This window comes from Typha angustifolia, chromosome 8 (assembly GCF_048772165.1).
Source record: "Typha angustifolia cultivar Huaian chromosome 8, ASM4877216v1, whole genome shotgun sequence".
NCBI lineage: Eukaryota > Viridiplantae > Streptophyta > Magnoliopsida > Poales > Typhaceae > Typha > Typha angustifolia.
In genome coordinates this window covers 17,729,249-17,748,409 of record NC_133246.1, presented here as the reverse complement: position 1 = coordinate 17,748,409, position 19,161 = coordinate 17,729,249, and the positions used below count along the sequence as shown (strand labels likewise).

At 39.8% G+C, this 19,161-nt stretch overlaps 4 protein-coding genes across 13 annotated transcripts; 2 read left to right on the top strand and 2 right to left on the bottom strand.

Moving 5' to 3' along the window:
• The first annotated feature begins 1,097 nt into the window (after nt 1-1,097).
• On the top strand, nt 1,098-5,853 carry LOC140765840 (protein NRT1/ PTR FAMILY 8.1-like). 9 transcript variants are annotated; one of them, XM_073105109.1, is made up of 7 exons: nt 1,178-1,327; nt 1,699-1,763; nt 2,805-2,850; nt 3,391-3,578; nt 3,676-3,893; nt 3,976-4,526; nt 4,821-5,853. In XM_073105109.1, exons 4-7 carry the CDS (start codon nt 3,446-3,448, stop codon nt 5,659-5,661), a joined length of 1,743 nt encoding a protein of 580 aa, XP_072961210.1. In that variant the 5' UTR covers nt 1,178-1,327; nt 1,699-1,763; nt 2,805-2,850; nt 3,391-3,445; the 3' UTR covers nt 5,662-5,853. The 9 variants fall into 9 exon arrangements, with proteins under 9 accessions (XP_072961209.1, XP_072961205.1, XP_072961210.1 ...); XM_073105108.1 differs by lacking the exon at nt 2,805-2,850 and having other exon boundaries at nt 1,098-1,208; XM_073105104.1 differs by lacking the exon at nt 2,805-2,850 and having other exon boundaries at nt 1,173-1,323.
• A 196-nt stretch (nt 5,854-6,049) lies between these two features.
• Nucleotides 6,050-9,368, bottom strand: LOC140765842 (uncharacterized). Its single transcript, XM_073105111.1, has 7 exons — nt 9,260-9,368; nt 8,888-8,910; nt 8,713-8,796; nt 8,498-8,609; nt 7,497-7,646; nt 7,066-7,120; nt 6,050-6,912 (listed from the first exon to the last, which is right to left on the bottom strand). The coding sequence occupies exons 2-7, from the start codon at nt 8,908-8,910 to the stop codon at nt 6,245-6,247; spliced, it is 1,092 nt and encodes a 363-aa protein (XP_072961212.1). The 5' UTR covers nt 9,260-9,368; the 3' UTR covers nt 6,050-6,244.
• Nucleotides 9,369-9,622: 254 nt separating this feature from the next.
• LOC140765862 (uncharacterized) lies at nt 9,623-12,667 on the top strand. Of its 2 annotated transcripts, none has more exons than XM_073105152.1 (2): nt 9,623-10,302; nt 12,219-12,402. In XM_073105152.1, the coding sequence occupies exon 1, from the start codon at nt 9,956-9,958 to the stop codon at nt 10,295-10,297; it is 342 nt and encodes a 113-aa protein (XP_072961253.1). In that variant the 5' UTR covers nt 9,623-9,955; the 3' UTR covers nt 10,298-10,302; nt 12,219-12,402. The 2 variants fall into 2 exon arrangements, with proteins under 2 accessions (XP_072961253.1, XP_072961252.1); XM_073105151.1 differs by lacking the exon at nt 12,219-12,402 and adding an exon at nt 12,409-12,667 and having other exon boundaries at nt 9,626-10,302.
• Nucleotides 12,668-13,292: 625 nt separating this feature from the next.
• LOC140765434 (protein DEFECTIVE IN EXINE FORMATION 1-like) lies at nt 13,293-19,155 on the bottom strand. Its single transcript, XM_073104519.1, has 13 exons — nt 18,883-19,155; nt 18,378-18,488; nt 17,833-17,915; nt 17,490-17,607; nt 17,264-17,424; nt 16,442-16,935; nt 16,271-16,341; nt 15,615-15,871; nt 15,143-15,324; nt 14,510-14,793; nt 14,283-14,400; nt 13,859-14,041; nt 13,293-13,770 (listed from the first exon to the last, which is right to left on the bottom strand). Exons 1-13 carry the CDS (start codon nt 19,029-19,031, stop codon nt 13,456-13,458), a joined length of 2,526 nt encoding a protein of 841 aa, XP_072960620.1. The 5' UTR covers nt 19,032-19,155; the 3' UTR covers nt 13,293-13,455.
• Nucleotides 19,156-19,161: the final 6 nt, after the last annotated feature.

Sequence of the window (19,161 nt, the reverse complement as noted above, 5' to 3'; positions counted from 1 at the left end):
AAATATTAAAATCTATCTCAAAAACAAATATGGTCGCAACTCAAAAAGTATGTTACTTTTGCACATAAAAGTCTTAATAATATGGAATATGAACCAAATATAAGTTTACGTGAAGTTAGTTAAAAAGGGAGTAGGACAGGACCTGAATCAGATTTCAACGGGGGGGAATTAGCAAAATTCTTGTCGAAACGCCAATCAAAATGGTTGGTTCATGAGGATTGATTATATGGAATATGGAGGAAGTGCGTGTTATTACGTTTCCTTGGGGAATTAATAATACGACATGAATCCTGCATACAGTGTTAAAGTTCATTATTAAGCGGTCAGCATAAAGTAATTGGCGTATAGATAAAAGACAAAAAGCTTGACAGCATAAAGTTATTGACTGCAAGCAACAACCGAGCATTGGAATGACAACATTTTCCTCGGAATTTTCAAAGGGAAGTAGCCAGAAAGGGGTAAAATTGAGATTGCGATTTGGTTGAACTCCAACTGAGAGAGCAACATTGCTACGCAACACATATTTCTTTGCTACTAAGCGTTTGAGTGGACGAAACAGCTTCCTCTTCATCGAAATATCGCCCCCAATATATATATATATATATATATATATATATATATATAAAATAAATATAAATCCCTGGCAGCCAAATCACAAGTGCTACTCCTAACTTTCTCTCACTTTGTTAAACGGAAAAAGGAAAAAGTAAATTTAAGAACTAAATGTTCTCCTACTTTGGGCTGGATAAATATGGTGTGGGCTCGCGTAAAGAGGCGTTGGCCCAAAATAAATGATTGAAATCAAGGCTAATGTTATGTATGTATCAGAATGTAGGCAATCAATGACAATCAATCCTCGCCAGCCAGTCGCCAGATTTGTGTGGAATGTGTGCCATCTGCGCCACGAGGCAATCGGGGGGCGTCCACATTATACATTATTATTACAGTCTCCGAGAGAGAGCGTCCAAGTTACGAAAAAGAATCTAAATCCCTATGGGATATGGGCCATATGACCAATTGGCCATCCCCACAATGACGGCAAGAAAGGTATTACTATTAATCAAGATGTAGTAGTGTCATTTTAGGCGTTACGGAGAGCTTCATTTTCTATTCTTATTCCTATCCTGAATTCCTTCCTGATGAGCGACGACTATAAAAACGACAGATGGAGAGAAAACCGAGCTTTGAACTGCATCGTCTATTTTAAGGTTCCCTCATATCTCTCTCTCTCTCTCTCTCTCTCTCTCTCTCTCCCCTCAAAGATTGGGAGGAGTTGTTGGGTTTCTCAAGAGTATTCCACACCACACCAAGGTCCATGTGTGAGTGAGTATGAACTGTTAACCCTTTTACTTTATCATTTTTTTATTTAATATATTTGCTGTCGATGGGTTTTAAATCGGTGCTCCGGGTGATTCTGGTAGACACCCTGTTTCCGAATTGGAAGATTCACTGAATCTTCTCCCCGTTTTTTACTCTATGGCTTTGAAATCGACCGTTGCAAAATCGAATTGTTTTGTTAGCTTCGAGTGATTTATTGGACAGGCGGTTTTGAATCTTGAATCATTCATCGAATCTCCTCTCTTTTCGGGGTCAAAAAACTGACCTTCTAAATTCGCAGCATCACATCTAATAATTTATTGACCTTCCTTAATCTTTTCACCTCGTACAAGATACTCACATCTCTCTTCTTTTTAGCAGCCTGACTGCTCTGCGATAGTCGTAACCTCGTCCCCCTGCCTCGCTCTTGCTGATCCTTTCAGGAGGTAAGTCAACCACATCAACTCACTCACTCACTCACTCCCTTCTCTTCTTCCTTGCTTCTTTTATTTCTCTTTTCTCTTTCTTTTCAATTTGAATTCTCAGATCGTCAGAATATCGTATGGTTTTCTTTTACTTGGTCAATGAATCTGTCAGTGATTGTGTTTTATGTCCTTAATTCGCACTGGAATTATAGATAAAATTGTTCACATTCTTAAAGATTAAAAAAAAAAAACAAAACAAATCAGATATGGAAGGATTGTTCAGGTCTACGAGATCATGACAGAAGGCCGACGTAAGCAATTCGTTAGGCTTCAAAGTCTTCTCTGCTACTCTCCCCCTATCCCGATGTTGGCCCCTAATCCATCTTATAATGATAGACAAAATCTTTTTTTTTTTTTTTTTTTTGGGTTACCTTTCCTCTCCATCTAATTTACGAAGGTCAGGACTTGGACAATTTGGGTCTATCCAATCTCGGTCTGTTTTGTTTTGTTTTGGGATCAAGGGGATCGGCTTCCGGGGGATTTGGATTATCTTTGGTACTGGGTGTGTCCAAACAGCTAATAATTAGGTTAGGTAGTCCAAATTTGCCAGCTCAGACCATGGATATCATGCCACAGGTGACTGAATACCCAAGATATGTATTGGTGGTCCAAATTGGAATCTTGGTCAACCTCCACTTACAAACTGAATCCAATGATCACCATAGCACCAGACCATTTGATTCCAGCATTAATTGCTCGATTCCTCCAGTCACCATTCAGAACAAGTACTAATGATCCAACAGTACCTTTCATATTGGTAATACAGCTAAAGAGATGCAGTTACTAGTGACAATCACGTCTTTCCTAGAATCAGGTCGCCTAAATGCTCCATTGGTCCCTTCGCATGAAAAGAGTTCTATTGTAGTGGAATGGGTGCCTTGTCCTCTTTTAAACTTTTCTTCTGTCTATGATCTTATAGCTTGGAACCAGTACTCACATGGTTCTGTTCGCTGTGTCAAGCATATAATTGCCATCAATAATTTTGTCCTCTCCGCTACTCAGGCAAACATCTGTAGTCTTGGGTCTGAGGTTGCCGTTCCTAGAGGAGGTAAACTAGAGCTTTTCCTATAATTCTCTCTCTCATATATGTTCAAATATGATTCTGGGGTTAAAAAAGATATTATTAATGTCTGTTATTAACCATTGTCCTGCTTCATGTCTAGAGTTTTCTTCCCCTGATTCTTAATTATTCAGCACTCTGTGTACTAATGAACAAGTAAGTAGTTCCTTGTGAATTCCTATTTTTGTACCAAGCCAAAACAAAGCCACTCTGATAGCCTTTCATGTTGCAGAAATATAGAGTGAAGATGAACCTTAAGGGAACAGTATATGAGAAGTACTTCATTATGGAAAATTGCAGCTTGTGATCATTACTTGATATAGATGTACCAAGTGTCCCTTGCCTAGCAAACTCACTCTGTTTCATCAGGAAAAACATCTATTTGCTTTCCATTCTTGATTATCTGAGGTGGATACATATGAATGTATCATTGTAGGCTAATGAGGACATTCAGTCTGTACCTTTTAACAACTGTTAATGGAATCTAGTCTTACTGTAATTTTCATGTTTGCCCATGGTTATTTGAAGAATGAAGCATCTCTCGGCCTGAAAGCATAGGTGAGCCACTCATACGACAACTGTGATGACTACTAAACCTGAAGAAACTATGGAAGATGTTGAAGAGAAGTATACTAAAGATGGGACAACAGATCTCCGAGGAAACCCTGCTGTCAGGAAGAACACTGGCAATTGGAGGGCTTGCCCCTACATTCTGGGTATGGCACTTGCAAATTCTTGGGTGCATGTATCATAATACTATCCTCTCCTAATTCCTAGTAGCAAGACATAAGGAGGTTTGATGTCTCTTTGCAGCAAATGAATGCTGTGAGAGGTTGGCGTATTATGGGATGAGCACCAACCTGGTGAACTACATGAAGACTCGTCTCCACCAAGGGAACAGTACAGCAGCCAATAATGTCACCAACTGGTCGGGGACATGCTATCTTACTCCTCTCCTTGGGGCCTTCTTAGCTGATACCTACTTTGGAAGATATTGGACAATTGCCAGCTTCATGATAATCTACATCTTTGTAAGAATTTTAAAGAATATATTACCTTGAATTCTAACACTATGGACTATGAAGCTTATAATTGATACTCCATTTTTTACAGGGTTTGACGCTGTTGACAATGTCAGCATCTGTCAAAGGGTTGAAGCCTCCTTGCCAAGGTGGTGTATGTGATCCAACAAATGCACAAACTGCGGTAGTCTTCATAGCTCTTTATCTCATTGCATTAGGGACTGGAGGAATCAAGCCTTGTGTATCTTCATTTGGAGCTGACCAGTTTGATGAATCTGATAAATCTGAGAAGAGAAGGAAGAGCTCTTTCTTCAACTGGTTCTACCTTTCCATAAACATAGGTGCCCTAGTTGCTGCCTCTGTCCTAGTGTGGATACAAACAAATGTGGGATGGGGTTGGGGCTTTGGGATCCCTGCAGTAGTAATGGCTATTGCTGTTGTGAGCTTCTTTCTTGGCACTCCGTTATATAGGCACCAGAAGCCTGGAGGAAGCCCCATTACTCGTATCGCCCAGGTTATTGTGGCATCACTAAGGAAATACAGAGTTAAGATACCAACTGACAAGTCACAACTGTACGAAATCACAGATAAGGAGCCTGCAATAGATGGAAGTCGCAAGCTTGAGCACACTGAACAGCTCAAGTAAGTATTCTGAAACTCATAGGACATACCGGCTTCCTTTTTTACTTGGGATGTACAAAGAAAATACTTCTACGATAATATTATGCACGAATTATCAATGGTAGCTATCTCATTCTCATATAAGTTAGAGGTTAAGTATTATATCCTATCTTGATGACTATGGTATGAGCTCTAATTGCTGTAAAACTCTCCTATAAAATTCCATTTGCTTCATCTGACTGCAGAAAAGCGCTGCTTAAAATTGAATGTACCTTACAAAATATTTAACATAATCACTTCATGTCGTGGGCTCAGGTTCCTTGACAAGGCAGCAATAGAGACTCAGGAGGACAAAAGCAAAAGTGAAGTGAACCCATGGAGGCTGTGCACGGTGACCCAGGTTGAGGAACTCAAGAGCGTTGTGCGACTACTTCCTATATGGGCAAGTGGTATCATTTTCTCAACTGTCTATGGTCAAATGGGCACCATGTTCGTTCTCCAGGGTGACACCATGGATCCTCACATGGGTCCGCACTTTAAGATCCCGGCTGCCTCACTGTCCATCTTCGACACCATCAGTGTCATCGTATGGGTCCCGATCTATGACCGTATTATTGTCCCTGCGGTTCGCAGGTTCACTGGCAGGGAAAGGGGCTTCACCCAGCTGACCCGGATGGGTATTGGCCTTGTCATCTCCATCTTTCCAATGTTGGCTGCTGGGATTCTGGAGGTTGTGAGGCTCAGAATTGTGGCGAGGCACAACCTATATGACTCCGAGGATGATGCTGTGCCCATGTCTATATTCTGGCAAATTCCTCAGTACTTCATTGTGGGGGCTGCAGAGGTCTTCACTTTTGTTGGACAGTTGGAGTTCTTCTATGATCAGGCACCTGATGCCATGAGGAGCATGTGTTCAGCTCTCTCACTCACCACAGTGGCGCTAGGCAACTACCTGAGCACTCTGCTCGTCACGATTGTCACACGTATTACTACAAAGAACGGCAAGCCTGGGTGGATTCCGGACAATCTCAATCGAGGTCACCTTGATTACTTCTTCTGGCTCCTTGCTGTACTCAGCTTTCTGAACTTCCTAGTTTATCTCTTGATTGCCAATTGGTTCAAATACAAGAAGACGGCAGATTCAGATGCCAAGTGAGCTACAGTGAAAACTATAAGTGAACCTCACGTGTGGTCGGAGTAAAGCTCATACAAACGCGTGAGAGCCACAATATTCTTCAATAGCTTGTTATTATGTCGGAAATGTAGGAAAAATACCTACTGTAATGAGATGATATATCACTTGGTCTCAAAATAATTTTCGTACATATATTTCGTGTTCAGATCTCGAGCAGCATATGTGATCTCTGATTTGTGACTACATGACTATATGTACATAATCTCGACTTGATCGTGGATCATGCGATATAGAAGCTTGTAGCATCATTAGCTTGTAATCGCACGTACAACGGGTTAATTCATTTCCTGGAAGTCGACGAGGCTCCATCAAAGTTAGAAGCACGTACCTGTGAATTTGCGACAAAGTATCAAGGCAACAAGCATCATCGCATATCAGAAACAAACTGTGACATAAGAACCGCAACTCCCAAGCAACCCATACACGAGTGAAAGAAACGGCATGAAAAATACAAAGTCGATCAAATAGTTTGTACTGATCATAATAACTAACCAAGGACAAGACAAACGTTTTCTATTATCTGGAAAACACAGCGTTTCGCAAGTTAGCGCCATCTAGATCTAGGAGTGCTACTCCTTGAATCAGAGCTCGAGCGAGAGCAAGCACTACGGCTGTGGGAGTAGCTTTCTCTAGAATGTCTTTTAACTCCAACTGGTGATATGCTGCGCGATGGGTTCCTCCTCTTTCTGCACCCAGGGGAATAGCTTCTGCTATAGCTCCTCCTTGACCTCCGTACCCTAGGAGAATAGCTGCGAGAGATGCTCCTCGAACGCTTCCTCGGGGAAATGCTGCGGGAGTAGCTCCTCCTCCTAGAGTATCTCCTCGCTCTTAGAGGACTGCGTGAATGAGAGATAGACCTGCCATAACCTCCTCTGCTACAGTAATCCCTCCGATAATAGGGTGAAACAGATCGATCAGGAGACCTACAGTAGTCTCCTCTGCCTCTACTGCTGTAGTAACCTCTACGATAGTAGGGTGAAACAGATCTATCAGGAGAATAAGATCTTGGGTCGCTTGAGTAGGATCTGCCTCGCCGCCTGCTGACAGGTGACCGACTGTCACGACCATATGGAGTTCGTGAACGTTCACGTGAACGGTAATATGACTGCCTCCGATAGTATGGGGAGTAGGATCGATCCCTCTCAGATGAGTAGGGAGAGTAACTGTACCGACCCCTCCGCTCAGGTGAGTAGCTCACAGAATTCCGGCGTGCTTGAACATTAATAAAAAGCAATCAGTTACAAGCTAACAGAAGTTATTTCAGGAAAGAGAATAATAAAAATTATATTCAACAAGTAGCAGTGTATAGCTGCAAATTTTACTTAAGAAATGTCACCAAAAAGTTGAATGTTGCAAGCAGCTTACCATTTCTGCCAAGGTACTTCCCTGGAGTTGGAGTTCGACCACGCCTTCTCTTTGCCTGAAGGGGCAAGAAGGCATTGTTAGAATACAATTATAGTCATAATTATATCCTCAAATTAATTAGAAAAACAGTAATTAGCATTGCAGACTGAATAAGAAAGAACAATAATGCAGGGCATACAACCCTTGGTTATAAGGTCTGTATTCGCTTGAGGAAGTTTGATTTGATTGTTAAAGTTGTAGAAAGGCTTTTGAAGTTCGACGAAGATCATCTACAGACATCTACCCTGCTGCTCACAAACTTCAGGTGAACAAAATATCTCTCAGGCAGAAGCATCAGATTATAAGTGTAAATAAATCCGTTCACGTATAAATATGAAAATGACAGGCAGAACCAGCTTCCACACTGTAATGAAGAAATGCCAACACTTTACCTTCTCTACAGTGATTACTCGACCTTCTAAGACAGATCTATCCAGATATTTGATGCAACGGTTGGCTTCCTTTATTGTGGCCATTGTCACGAAACCAAAGCCGCGTGATTCCCTTGTCCAAGGATCAACTACTAAGTGGACATCAATAACCTGCAGAGAATAAAAAATGACTAATCAGAAAAAAGAAAGTACCACTTGAAGCTCCATACCAACCTACAACTAAAGCAAAATAAAATTGTTTGCCAATGTTATCCAACAACTGATGACTGGTATGTACAAGTCATGCAAAGCAAACATATACGATGGGTCAACAATTTCCAATCCCAAGGGTCCTCGTCAGTTATTTTGTAGAGCTTTCCCATCTAGATTCCATTATAGAGAAATAAATAATTCCTTTTCTGTACTTCTTAAAGAGAAGAAAGATCACAATTTTTTTCAACAGATTCTGTATATTACGTGTACGCATTTGGTAGAAAATTTTTTGCCTCAAAATTTCAAAGAGGTAATAACACATGTAAAAGTTTTCCCAGTACAATGTGTAGTTCCCTTGCTAACATCACATACTCTTCTACATTAGATGACCTCTTTATGAATCGGTAACTTCTACAATCAGTGCATATAGTAACCTTATAAAATTATAAGGTCTTGTACATGCATAGTGTCTGATCCTGATCGACCATGTAAAGAACAGAAATCAAATAAATATATAGTTCTCAAACGAGATATCCATCAGAACATAATTCGACACTTGATTATAAAGCTACCAATTTAACCAAAAATGAAGGTAGCACACTAGAAAGACAAATGACAAAGTGTTAACTCACCCACTACTATAAAAACCTAAGCTATTAGAGAACAATGTTTTTATAATTTATATTCTAAAAAAAAAGGGTGAAACTATCCAAGTTCCAAGATGTTTGGTAGGAGCAATTTTATTTTAATATTTGTTCAGAAAACATACTACAAAAAAATATTGAAATGGATAGAAGAAACAGCAATACCTCTCCTTCACTTGCAAAACGCTTCTCAAGTACTTCCTTTGTTACTCGAGTTGACAAACCAGTCACATACAAGTTGTTACCAGGATTCTCTGCATCACTTGAATCCTCGCTCCTATATGAGGCCAATTTAAAGAAAATATCAGCAAAACCAAGTCAATTGAACAAACCATAAAGCAAATAATCAGAACTTCATAAGCATAAGGGTCGAACAATGCCTTGAGCGACTCCTAGACCTTGACAGAGATCGTGAAACTGATCTGGCTGGTGAACGAGAGCGAGAGAGCGAGTGGGAATCATACCTGCGTGTCATAAAAGTACAAATAACCCAATGGCCTCAGCATCATAGAAATTAAATAAAAAGAAAAAAAATTATGCTTATAGATTACTGACCTCGATCTCCTCGAGTAAGACATCTGACACAGAGAAGGAGAAAAAGAAACAAATAAAGAATTAGCGCAGCTATTAGATAATGAACAGGTTAGAACATTAAAAACAAGAAAAAGAATTTGATCTATATATCCAATAAATTAATCGCTTCTCCTCTCCAGGTAAATGATCTAATACAACTATTTCTTTCCTTGACGATATCTGGCCCGACACTTAAATCACTTGATCCAGAGAGATATAAAGAAGAGAGAAGAACGAATCGAAGATTCTATATATCTAATAATTTTCACATAAATTACCTACAAAAGGATTATCCTACTAAAACCAATGATGTTTCTCTTGAATAATTTCGACCGGAAGTAAAGAGAGACGTACCGTGGCGGAACTCAAAAGAGGATCTCGATTTTTCTTCGGTCGATCAAATGAAGATATAGGGAAGAAAAACAGAAGAGGAGGGGGTTTATATAGAGAGGCCACGAGGTGAAGCTTCTGGAGAGACGGACGTGAAGAGCTATTAAATCCGGTTAATTCAATTCCTTGGCGGGGTGCCAACTGCCAAGTGGCGCAACGTGGTCTGAGTTCGATTTATTTAGATTATGTTATTTGAGTCGAATCCGATAATAAAGGGGAAAACAATTTTTTTTTTTAATTTTAAAAAAGAAGTTTTTAAGATGGGGGCGAGGGGCCTCGCCGAGGGGCGAGGGGCGACACCTGGATGCTGTAAGCACCAAGCAAAGAACAAATCAATTCAGCCCAAGGGAAATTCATGGCAATAGTCCCGGATCAGCTCCGTCTACAGTTCGTCTTTCCCTTTCCCTTTCCCATCAGCTGAAATATTTATTATAAATGCCAAGTGATAGAGGCAAATTAAAAAAAAAAAAAAAGGAATAAAATAATCTCAAAGAAACCCACCCTTCTTATCGGCTCATCGTCTCCTCCTCCTCCTCCTCCTCCTTCCCTTTCTCTGCAAATTTCCCGGATAAGATCCATCCAATAGTTCTTCCTCCTCTTCCTCCTCTTCCTCGTTGTTGTTGTGATCGGAGGAAAAGAAAGAAAAAGGAGAAGGGGAGTATGAATTTCCGGAGCCTGGAGGAGTTCTGGCCCTTCTATGTGAGCCAGCACTCCAAGGCGTCGACCCGTCGGTGGCACTTCTTGGGCACCCTGACCGGCCTCGTCTGCCTCATCTCCTCACTCTTATTGGGCCGGGCTTGGCTGCTACTGGTTGGCCCCTTGTTGGGCTACGCCTTGGCTTGGTACAGCCACTTCTTCGTCGAGGGCAACGCCCCTGCCACCTTCGGCCACCCCTTCTGGTCCCTCCTGTGCGACCTGAAGATGTTCGGGCTCATGCTCACCGGCCGCATGGACAAGGAGATCAAGCGCCTCGGCAAGAGGCCCGTCCTCCAGCCCTTCTGATCCAGGTAAAATTGTAAAGGATATCGGTTTATGACCGACATGAAAGATTTTTACTCTCTTTGTATATGCTTTCTTTATAACTCCTCCTATGGGATTCCTTCCAGCACGTCTTCTCATGATAAACAACAATTACAATTAGCTTGCTGTGGTGCGAGCCGTGTAGTAACTCTTTTCATCATTGCAGTGTTTTTCATTTTCTTCAATTTTCTTCTCTTCTTCTGTCAGTATTCGACTATGTTTGGATTTGATGACTTCTATAACGAAGAAGGCGACCTCCGTATCTTCTTCTTGTTTATCTTTTCTTTCTCTTAGCATAACCGGTATCAGCGGCAGAGTGCTTACTTATTGATTGATGACAAACGTTAGATATTCCTTTATAAGATCATTCCATCTTTTCTTGTTTGGTGGATCATTGAAAAGGAAAATCTCTGGAGTGAATTTTAATCTTTTTTCTTTTCAGTTGGTGTATCAATTTTTTTTTTTTTTTTTTTGGGGGGGGGGGGGGGGGGGGGGGGGTAGTAGGTGATCTCGATATTTTTTTGTTGCTTCGCATTTTGAGTTCGTTTCTCAGAACTTACAGCAATTATGAAGATGGAGGAGGAGAAAGAGAACATTGTGGAACTGAACTGAGTAAAGCATACACTGTTGATGGAACAGCCTTACAGGAATTATTTAGTCACCTCAAAGGAAAATTGTGTAAAGCAGAAACTTTGAATAGAAGAGTGAATACCAATTATAGTGTGTTAAAAGCTGGAAGAACTATAGGTTTATCTGGAAGTTGAGGCAAAAGAGTTGTGGATTATAGATCTAAATTGCACTGTGAGACTTTCTCTTATTGTAGTTTATGTTCATATTCGTACAATAAGGATTCTCTTATGGCGATATCAGCATGGCAAGAATAGGGGATGACTTCTGACTACTAATAGAATCTCCTTTGAAGGTTCCCTAAATCCTAATTCTGCTCACTCCAAGAAAGCTGGTTAGTTTAGTAGTGAAAGTTTCAATCTTATTTCCTGAGGAGTTCACTTATAAGGGTACACAAAAGAGGAGGGCTTATCCTTATTAAAGAAGGAAGATGAATAATTGATTAAGGCTCTGCATCCCTGATGCGTTGATTTTTACTTGAGTGGTGAAGATGTGAGCATGTTCAGGTAACTTCTTGGAGGTGTGATTGATAACCACAGTTGAGATAATTGAGAAAAGATTTCATTTGAAGACTGGTGTTAAATGCTTAATACACTTGAAATAATATCATAATGTGCTATATCTGGACCACCTGAAGTAACATCCCTCTTTCGGTGTTAGGTTCTTTAGATCCTGTCTGTACTCTGTAAAAACTCTGAATTCTGTGAATCAACTAGTTTGCTACACAAAGTAGAATTTGTCGGATGGTCAGTGTCTGGGTACCTTAAAATTAAAAGCAAATGTCTGGGTACCTCAAAAGCCCTATGTTGATCTCTGTTGTGGTTGTCATTTTGTAATTGGTTTGCAGAAAAATCCTGTCAATGTCAAGTCTGGAAAATTATTTACAACAACTGTGGTAGACCATCACTTGTGTTTTTGTATGGCCCATCCCGGGTGCAAGGTGCTGCATCCACACATGTAGACATTTATTCTTGTCTGTTAAAATCTTAGATCAAAGAACCTTTTTTTTTTCTTCTGCTCCGCAATTTATGCAAACTATGAATTGATTGAAGATCACAGTAAAACACTTATTACTGTCAGTTGGAAAATCCTAGGAAGATGCTCTGTTCTCTTGGCCTAGGATGTACAGCTCTTTCTTTTCTATAACATAAAGAGTTGTTAGTTTAGATGCTGCGGTCACTGTGGTTTGGTGTGGTTTTAAGGTGGGGTTTGAACATGAAGGCTGCATGTCCTTTCTATGCTCAGACTACTGGTTGTTTTCTTTTGAGACCTGCAGGAATTCTGTTACTTCTCTGTCTAGCAGTTGCACATCTTTGTAACCAGATTTTTCTATGCTACCACCGAGGTCATATTCTCCCAGCTAGGAATAATGTCAACTAAAGCTTTGTCAGCAAAGCACCGAGGAAGATGTAAGAATGCAGCCATCATCAAACTGAATAAGAAATGTAGCTATTTATTCTGAACAGGGAGATACTAGCAGCATGAAGGAAGGATAGCAGGTAATGGTGGGCCAACGGCGGGAATGGCTTCTTGCATGATTCCCCAGAGGTATCATCAGCTTTTTACCAGAACAGCATTCGGCTGATGAGTCAGGAATCTGCTCTAAATAGTGGAAATAAAGTTATTAAGAGGTTGTTTAACAGAACTCTGTCGATTCCTTCCTGCAATTATAAACTGTGTTACAATGGTTCTTTGTGCCAACTTCAAATTCTTGCAGTTAAACACAAGGTTCCAAAACCTGCATGTTGCATCTACTTTTACTTTATCTGCTAGTGAGACGAAGCGGTGCTACGAAGTTATCATCGAACTTGAGACTTCTGAGAAAGGCATTTCATCATTTTACACGTTGACATAACTACAGGTAACGTCAACAACTACGAGTAGACTCATTATCATCATCAAGCCCTTTCTCCAACGACGAGGGTTCAGATTAAGCACTTCATTCAAAGTTGAATCAGGATCCGAAAAGAAAATTCCTCAGCATAGATGCTGAATTTCTAAATAAAGCATATGATAAAAGGACACAAGGGCTTAAAAAAGTTCTCACAATATAACCCACGTTATAAGATAGTACTGCAGTTAGCCTGTTCATCTGGTGGATCAATTTGATAGATTTAGCAGTCCAAAACCAGTGGAATTTTAAAAACTGTTCTTGGTCAACAAAGGCATATATGAGACTGTAGCTTGCTATATTAACTTATACATTACAAAGGGTTAAAAGAATGTCATCTTGAACTGAAAGAAAAGAACGGAACCATGAAACCAAAATAATACTCGTAATTTGAATCTGATCTTATAAGATAACAAATTTATAGAAGATAACAAATTTATGTAAATAAAAGAAACAATATCAGAATGAGTCAACCTCCTTACAGCTAAAGGGTCCGCATGATAGTCATTGTAGAGAGCGAAAGATAAATGTTAGCTGCAGAGAAATGGGACTTAAACCCTGACATTTACAAATAATGTGAGATGGTAATGATGCTAGTCATGTGAAATTGAAAAACTAAGTACTAATCTGTGTTCCGTGAAAATGATGGTAATGCTGCTCCTTCCTGTGGCCACAGTATGACGAGCACACTGAACATTCCTAGCATCGGCAGGACAATGAGCCACTTCAGTAGCTTATAGTAATGCATATGAAATGTCAGTGAAAATTCGTCAGAGAAATATATCCCATTCTTGTCAACCATCTCCACTAGCACTGTCCCAGTAGTTCTTACAGGCACTGTTGGCAGCTTGATACGCTGCTTTCCAGGCTGACTATAAATCTGATTGACCACTATCCGTCTCTCTCCTTGGTAATTCCCAGGAACTAATAAAGTTGTCTGAGTAAGCATGAAAGATGTTAAACAAGAGTAACAATATTGGATAATAAAGATATTAAAGTGGTGATCATTGAAGAAATAGTCTTACAGTGACATTATAAGGTCCTTGAGACCCTGAAGGTACCCTGTAGCTGTCTATGATCTCCATCTCTACCCAAAAATGTTTGCCTTCTTCATCACGGAAGGCCCTGGATGAGTGTGATATGTAAATCCCTTCACGATTGTATTGATATGCAGCATTGTTCCTCCCCTGACTTATTGATCTCCATGCCTGTAAGGAAACAGCAGAGATTAATATACAGCATAGACCAACGCTCATTCAAGATATAACGATGCTCAACAATCTTATGTTCAGGCAACAGTAACAGGTTTTCAGTTTAACTTGGACAACCTGAGCTCGATACTAAACAAGGTCACACTTGTGTTCTGTCATTTTAATATGTGATAACAAATCAAAACTTAGCAGAAATTACAGTCCTACCTTAAGTAATTAAGAACTGAACAGAATCTACCTTAAGGGGATGGTGCGGTGATGGAGTGGAAAAGCAGAAAACATTTCCATTCATGGTGGTGACAACAAGATCAAGGTCATCTCCACCATCAACATTGTCAGCCAACACCATACTGTATCTGTGATTTTTAAAATTATCATTAGTAAAGATACAAATTACAAAGCATATTTCAAATGCACTTTTAGTTCCCCAGAAGAGAATATTGATGACCAAGGGGCATAACATACGAGGTCTCGCCAACGTCAACAACATCTGCACAAGCTGTTGCTCCATCAATTAAGTACAAGTAGCCATCAAAGGAGGTTGTAACAAGAGTCAGTCCCTTCATCTTTTCACCACGTTTACTCAGATCAACCAAGAGAACCGAGCTCATGATCCTCCCATGTGTCCGATAAGGAAAGGGCCGAACATATGAACCATCCTTTCCACTGAGAACGTATATGTTTCCTGATGTTGTTGGGATTACAATGTCAGTATAACCATCTCCATTAATGTCACCAACAGTTGGACCCTGGCACCAATTTGACAACATGAGTCTAGTAGTTAGTATTACAGAAAAATGCTGCAACCATAAAAAATGTGGCACAACAATGATGCTGCTACTAAAAGTTTAAATAGGCAAGTGGGGCCCTTGTACATAATTGTGGCACAGACTACACTCAGAAAAGTTTCCATGTATTGAAATACTATATCATGATTTGGAGCAGGATGTTGCTCCACAACTAAACCCAAGTGCAGTTGCCAACCTGTCAATCTAATTATAGCTGAATCACATTTTCTCTCCTCTCCCTTTTGCTTCCATATCATCAGACAGTCCAATATGAATATAAATAGATAAATTATAACTGCAAGGTACTTGCCTGTGGAATGAGACTTTTAAGATGCACTTCCCAAATTTCATCTCCTTGTGCAGTCCATGCAGCAACATTCCCATGGTTGTCAACTGTAACTATTTCAGTTTTACCATCGTCATTAATATCTGCAGCTACCACTGCTCCCTGAATCTCAGCCATCTCAAGTGGGAATTTCTTTCTCACATTACCTGGTTACATGAATAATATCAAAGAAAATAAAAGAATAAACTTATCTAAATGCCAAATTACCGTGACGGTCCAAAGCATAAGCTTATCTGGATAAAACCACAGTGAGAACACAAATAATAGAGATAAAGGATGTAGTATACAATATCAATGACCAGAAAACCAATGCATAGCAATAGAATTTTCATGACAACAACAGAGATATATGTTAATACAAATAACCAGATATTATCCATGAAAAATTTCAGTGATGGCCTAGAGAAGAGATTATGTAGCATTCCCAGATATTTACCAAGATGATCCAAAATATAAACCAATCCAAATGAGGATCCAACAAGAATGTCCAAATTCCCATCACCATCCAAATCAGCAACAGTAGGAGAAGAATACATATAAGCCCGGAAGGTTCCACTATCAATACTCAGATCAAGATCTGCAGTCCATTTTACTTCTTTTGTATCAAGATTGAACACGACAATGCCACTTGCTACATACTTTTCAATATCAATGCCACCCAAATCAGCCAAATGTTCTTGGTTATCATAGTACCTGTCAATTTATTAGCAGCTATTAACATTAAACCACAGAAAAAAAGGAAGAGTCAAAAACTTAATAACAACCATTATCAAGTTGCTTCTGTGTAATATAAATGTAAACTTTTACATAAGGTGTGGTTAAAATGAAAGTGAGACCATGACCACAACCTTCATGTAAGAATGAACATTTTATACTGGACTGGCCAGAAAAAGGAATTGCATGGTCGATCAACCAGCTAGAAATTTGTCAAGGTTAACATACTCTGGAACGAAATACACAGCAGTGCACCTTCTGATGAACTAACAACATGCCAACAGAACTGCTTCCTAAACATCTTAGTCATCCTTAATGGGTCATTGTAAAGCAGTCCTTCATATAAAAGACTATATTGCAAAACAACAATGAGCTTACTCGCGGTCGAAAAAGTAGGACACTGCAACAACCATCTCTTGTACACCGTCATTATCGATATCTGCAATTACCTAGATGTAACAGGAGATAGCTACCCATTACTAAATTTTTGCAAAACAATAAAAAAGTGACAAAATAAAGAGGAAGAAAATGTAAACATATCACACATACTGGAGTACATAGGATATGCGAATCAATATTCACGAAATCTTCTAGTTCTTCATGTTTCTCTTCTGTCCATTCTTCATCTCCCCACATGGACTCATCAGCATAATCATCATAATCAGATCCATAATCATCAGCTATATCTTCTGCATCACGAAATAAATCAAAAGACGAATCAGCAGCCTCTTCCAGAACTTCATCATTTTCCACTGTTGCTGCTTGATTCCCAGCATCACTGACATGAATTTCAGCTTTTCCTGCTTGGTCCTCATTTCCATTAGAGTCCTGAAGAAGTCTCCGGCTTGTACCCTTCTCAGCATTAACAACTTCCAGAGACATGTTGTGCTTCGTGGTATTATCCACAATGTTTGCCAAGCCATTATCTTTATCAACTTGAGAAGAATCATGTTTCCCTTCATCCACCGGCTTGGATGCATTTGAGGATCCAACTTGTCCAGGTTTTGATTTATTAGTTAGCAAAGGTGCACTTCCATTGATATCTGTACCATAAAAAGGACTATATCACATACGCACCTCTATAGACTAAACATGAGGTTATTTAGAACAACAAACTCTGTTAGTTAGTAAAACTTTCCAGCTAGCTTCAAGATGGAGAGATTAACTAACTATCCCAATGTCATTAAGCATAATAAACTTCATCAGGCTAAAAGAATAGAGAGAAGAGTGCAACAGAGGTGTATTCTCAAGACAGATGATGCATTTACTTACTACAACAGTCACATGAAAGTTCAAAGAGAGCATAAAGTATAAATGAGTAATTCAGTAGACAATGCTAAGCTATATTGTAATGCAACTCTTATTACTTACTGGATATTGAATTCGTAGCAAATGCCTCCTGAACAAGTAGATCGTCATGAACATCCGGATGCGACCGATCTGCATGATCTGGATGCAAGCCAACATACCAATTTTTTCGGACTTTTCTACGAGGTACTTCTAATTTATCCATCATCATATAGCCCGATATCCTAAAAAAATATCGTAGTAAATTCACATGCTCAGATGAACCAAAACTAAGAGTTAAGCAAGTTACCTAAAAAAGTTTATTACACCATTGTAGTTGGCTAGAGCTATTTCTCTTGTACCATCCTTATCAATGTCATACAAGAGAGGACTAGAATGAACAGTTGATTGGTGGAACACCGGCCAGCCTAGAAAAAGTTTAAAAATCTTGGAGATAGTAAATGCCATTATGGAATTAAATAATCTATAGCCAACATGGAGTATGTGTAAAGAAGTACAATTAGCAATTCTCACAGATCAGATACAGTATTAAATTTTAAAAAGCATGTGCATTGTTCACTTTCTTTGATTGGATAAACTTTGTCAGTAGGAATTCATCAAAGAACGAAACTAAGAGAGAAATGAAAAGATACCTGGTAGTTTATCTCCATCAACACCTTCCAGAACTTCCAAGTAATGAACAAATGATGGAACCACCACCTCAAGTTTTCCATCACTATCATAAGATGGAAAAGACATGGATATCAGAAAATATACTCATAAGTCACTAAGTACATTCTTATCAAATACGAATGCTGAAAATGATCGGCCTGATAAAGAACAACATTGCAGATTCTTACATGCAAGTTATCCTTATCTGGCAATTAACTAAATCCAATCATGAGTGATACTGATGCACAAGAACAATATCTTTGGAAGATAACTTAGGGATATAATCAGCATTAGAAAGCATAATATGTGGAGGAGAAACTAATGCTTCTTTTTGTGCATTCCCCATATAGTAAGCATGTATAAATTCTGAAGCAAGTTATGTCAATTTAGCCTGTAACAGTATGAATTTGACAGATTAGTTATTATTTTTAATTGCAGATCCATACTGTCAGGAAAAAAAAACAAGAAAAAAGAAAGCACAAATTAATTATAACATACAACATGTGAAAATTCTAAGGGTCATTACCTGTTAATATCAGCGATTAGTGGGGTTGCATAAATGCTGGAGCTAAGCTCCGTCTGCCATCTTAGCTCAACATGCTTTGGACATTTACTGTTCAACAAGGAGTCTTCATCTCTGTAGGAACGTACCAGCATCTGTTAGTAAAGCTTCCGGAAGTGACTTAATTAACACAATTGCCTGATGCGTAAAACAATAAACAAAGTAGCCAGTGTAAATGTAATTACCCCACACCCACCCCCACCCCCACCCACACCCCATGACGAGATACGCAGGATTGCCAGTCAAGCGGTCGAAGATAACAAGAGTGAGCATTCTTATTAGGCATCCATATTCATAACAAAGCAGAAATAGGGGAATGGATGTTACAAAATCCAACAAATTTATGGTGGGTGAGAGACAGTTATTAGTTCTCAGAAAGGAAATAGAGAAAGGAATAGGTCGGATTCCGATGATAATATACATGGAGAATTGTGATCTATGCAGGAGACGTAAAGAGAGGCAAGCTTACAGATGGGGATAGCCGAGCATGTCATCGCTGGCTTCGCGAGCGCGGAACTTGTTGGTCTTGTTGGCCTCGGCGGCACCGTCGACGGCCTTGGCCTCCCACGACGCGCAGATCGTCAGGCAGAGGGCGAGGAGCCCGGCGACCAGCCTCATCGAGCCACAACAGCTAAATCTCCTCCGGGAGACCGCGAGACCACGAGGGAGAAAATATGGTATGGCAGTAGATCTGCGATTGCGAGCCCCAGCCCCAGCCCCAGCCCCAGCCGGAGCCCGCAGGTGAGTT